We start from the raw sequence: 3,661 nt of genomic DNA on the forward strand, positions 1-3,661 counted from the left end.
AGCCCAATTATCACAGCTGTTTCCCACCGACGGGAAACAGACCAAGGGGCCAGATGAGCAAATGCCCCCTCCTCCTTCCCACCATCCCTTAAAAAACGCTTGAGGTCGGAGTCCAGATACATTTGTTCCATCAGACACACATTTTTCCCCACAAGGAAACACGACGCAGCAGGCCAGGAGAATGACTCATAAATCTAACTCACGCTGCCAGTTCTGCTGAAACCGAACGAGTGGGGTTGCGCAAGCCCCCTTCCCCCCTTTGCCCCGGGGTGTGGGGGGTGGGAGTGGAATGATCTCCCTACCTTGTGGTTTCCCATGTTCCCTGAACGTCAGCTCTGGGGCCACAAAGGCCTCCAGAATGCTGAAGGTATTCAAAGGGGCACAATTGACCCACCACTTGTGTGTCCTGCCGTGGGAGGGATCCCCCTCGCCTCCCTTTCTTGAGGGGTGTGGTGGGCCACGCTCAAAGGGGCGTTCCGTAGATGGCCTTGTAGCGCAGATACTCTTCCAGGCATTGGAGGGCGCAGTTGTCCACGCTGGGGTCGAACTTGTTGGCGAAGAGGTGGTGCTGTGAGAGCAGCCAGCGGAGGTCCCCAAACCCATAGACGCAGACCGCCCGCCGGTAGACTCCGGTGCACTGGGGGTAAGGGGCTCCCTTGCTGACGTCCCCTTCGCTGTAGGCCCACTTCACCACCCGGGCAATGGCGTTCATGTCCGTGAGATCGAATTTGTCATTATAAGGGACCGAGCCGGGCACCCCTGGCATGCGGTGCAAAGTGGCCCAAAGATGCTCATCGGGGCTGTAGGTGTCTTTGGACCACTCTATCAAGCGCCTGGCGGTTGGGTCTTGGAAGAGGTGCTGCACGAACTCCCTGGTGGCTATGATGTAGGCGTTGCCCGTGAACATGGGGGAGCTGTGGGGTGGGGGGCCCTTTGTCGTCTTGGTCTGAACGATGGTGTTGGTCACTTCGTGGTGGTATTTCCAGCGGTTCCTTTTATAGGACGAAGGTTTCTCGGATTCCATGTTGTTCTTCCCGTTGAGCAGTTTCAGGGCCCGGACGATCTCCGTGTTTGTCTTGATGGGGAAGTCGGTCCCGCAGGTGTTCAGCAGATACCTCCAGCGGACCTTGCTTTGAAGCAGGTCCTTCATGCAGTTCAGGTCGGCTTGGACCCTCGACCAAGAGGCGTACACCACACTCTCCTGCTTAGAAGCCAGGAAAACATTGTGAAAGCAGGAGGCGATGGCCCGGACGGCCTTTTGGAAAGGTTCGGGAGACTTGCTGTCCACGTGGACACAGTAAACGTTCTGAGGAGCAAAGATGGCTCTCAGGAGCCTTTCAAACATCTCGATCTTCTCGTGGACCACCATGGAATAAGCGATGGGGAAGTTCTCTTCCTCTTCACTCAGGTGGAACCCAATGAATCTCCTCCGCTCTTTGAAGTTCTGACAATCCTGGGTCAGGTTCAAGTAGAACTTCTCATCCAAGGCCGACTGCTTGTTCTTCCACTGCACCTTGCTCACCAGAGCGGCCTCCATAGCCTTCATGTCCCCTCTGATGATCTCAGAGCAGCTGACGTTCTCCATGGGCGGGAGCCTCACCGACTGGTAGAACTGGTCCTTGCAGAACTGTCCCCGGGGGTCCGTGGGGTCTCTCTCCAGGTAGCTGGGGTCACACTGCCAACGGCTGTACTTCAGCATGGCCGTGGCCAGCAGCATGAGAGTCCCCAGTGCCAGCAGGTGTGGAATCTGACACACGAACCTTTTATCCACCAAATGCATCTTCCGGGCTTCAGAGAGCAACCGATTCCCCAGCTCCTGACATCCAAAATCTCTGCTTCCTCTGGAAGTCTCAAAGCGGTTGTGTTTCACTCAGCATCTCCTGAAAACAGGTGGTTCACCTGAGCTCTGAAGTCCTTCCTCATATCTGGCTGGCTTGTTCGCAGGTGTAACCTGAGAGCTGTCACGAATTGCAGGTGTAGAGTTCAGGTGGGGCGGGGCTGGGTGAGAGCAACCGCCTTCCCATTTGCCCAGGGTCGCCCATCTCTTCGCTCCAGAGGTGTGGCCCTCCGTATCACAGCTATCAACCAACAGGAGGAAGCCGAAGCAGAGAGAGATTTCTTAGCTAGTTCGGTGACCTTTTAGAAGACATGTGAGGTTTTTAGCAGCTTCACAAAGGAGATGTGGATTAGATGTCCCGGTGTGGGTTAGGTGAAGCATATTTGTGTTTCAGAAGACAATCCCTGGATGGGTGGAGACAAAACGTTCCCAGGGTAGAGGAATCAGGCAGTGGACAGTTTTTGGAAAGAAACTCAACTCTGGGTTCAGTTGCCAACCTGCTTACCTGGGAGTAGATCTCACCGGATTCAATAGATCAGGCAAGCAGAGAAGAGTCCTCCGGGATTGGGCGGCCTATAAATTCAATAAATTAAATTAAATTAAATTAAGAACCTGATTAATGGATCAGCAAGGTCGGTGAGGCAACTTTGCAGTTCAACCTTCAGAGGGACGTCTGAACAGTGATCCCTCCTGCAGTTTTCTAAGTCCTCCTGTGAAATATTGAGTAGAAAACATCTTAGCCCCACTAAATGCGACAGCCACTTCTTTAAAAAAAAAAAAACTACAGTATAAGTATTATTTTTAGTAAAATATTAACCAATGAAAATCATGGGAGAGCTGCAAAGTTCATAACTGTGAAAAGGAGTCATAAGCCACATTTTTTTCAGCGCCATTGTAACTTTGAACCCTCATTTAAAAAAAAAAAACCTCTTGTACGTGAAGGACTTTGATTCCCCCCTCCCCCCGTTTCGGCTAAAAAGTCCATCAACCCGTGGAACAGAAGTTGCCTTCAGAAGTTGTGGGAGCTTCATCCCTGGAGGCTTTCAAGAAGAGACTGGATTTCCCTCTGTCAGAAATGGTGTAGGGTCTCCTGCTTGGAATGGGGGACTTGGAGTAGATAGCAATAGCAGTTAGACTTATATACCGCTTCATAGGGCTTTCGGCCCTCTCTAAGCGGTTTACAGAGTCAGCATATCGCCCCCAACAACAATCCAGGTCCTCATTTTACCCACCTCGGAAGGATGGAAGGCTGAGTCAACCCTGAGCCTGGTGAGATTTGAACCGCCGAACTGCAGAACTGCAGTCAGCTGAAGTAGCCTGCAGTGCTGCATTTAACCACTGAGCCACCTCGGCTCTAGATGACCTACAAGATCCCTTCCAACTGTTATTCTATATTCAATGGAAGAGAAGTTGCCTTCAGAAGTTGTGGGAGCTTCATCCCTGGAGGCTTTCAAGAAGAGACTGGACTGCCATTTGTCAAAAATTGTGTAGGGTCTCCTGCTTGGGCAGAGGGGGTTGGACTAGATGACCTCCAAGGTCCCTTCCAACTCTGTTAACTCGTTAAAGTCTTCCCATAGCTGCCTCTTCACTGGGGCCTGTGGGTCACTGTGGCTGCAGCTGGAAAGAGTTTTCCCAGAGACTTGGAAGCGGCAACATTGGTTGGTTGGTAGAAGGTGGGCCATCTCCTCAAGTTACCTCTTCCCCCCGCCTTCTTTTCTCCTCCCAGAATCAAGCCAGGTATAGCAAACAAGGCTAACATGGCTTCCTGAGTTGGCAGGACCAGAAACGGTCTCTCCTCTGACAGCTAAAATTGCACCTGAAATG

General features: G+C 52.1%; 1 protein-coding gene across 1 annotated transcript; it reads right to left on the reverse strand.

The window, feature by feature from the left end:
- Positions 1–463: 463 nt before the first annotated feature.
- Positions 464–1,903, reverse strand: LOC116519613 (beta-1,3-galactosyl-O-glycosyl-glycoprotein beta-1,6-N-acetylglucosaminyltransferase 3-like). Its single transcript, XM_032233578.1, has one exon. It carries the CDS (start codon positions 1,778–1,780, stop codon positions 464–466), a length of 1,317 nt encoding a protein of 438 aa, XP_032089469.1. The 5' UTR covers positions 1,781–1,903.
- Between the last annotated feature and the right edge of the window lie 1,758 nt (positions 1,904–3,661).

The sequence above is a fragment of the Thamnophis elegans genome, chromosome 16 (assembly GCF_009769535.1).
Source record: "Thamnophis elegans isolate rThaEle1 chromosome 16, rThaEle1.pri, whole genome shotgun sequence".
Lineage (NCBI taxonomy): Eukaryota > Metazoa > Chordata > Lepidosauria > Squamata > Colubridae > Thamnophis > Thamnophis elegans.

Bases quoted from the DNA above. Each gene is read 5' to 3' on its own strand.
- LOC116519613 (XM_032233578.1), bottom strand. From the start codon at position 1,780: ATGCATTTGGTGGATAAAAGGTTCGTGTGTCAGATTCCACACCTGCTG.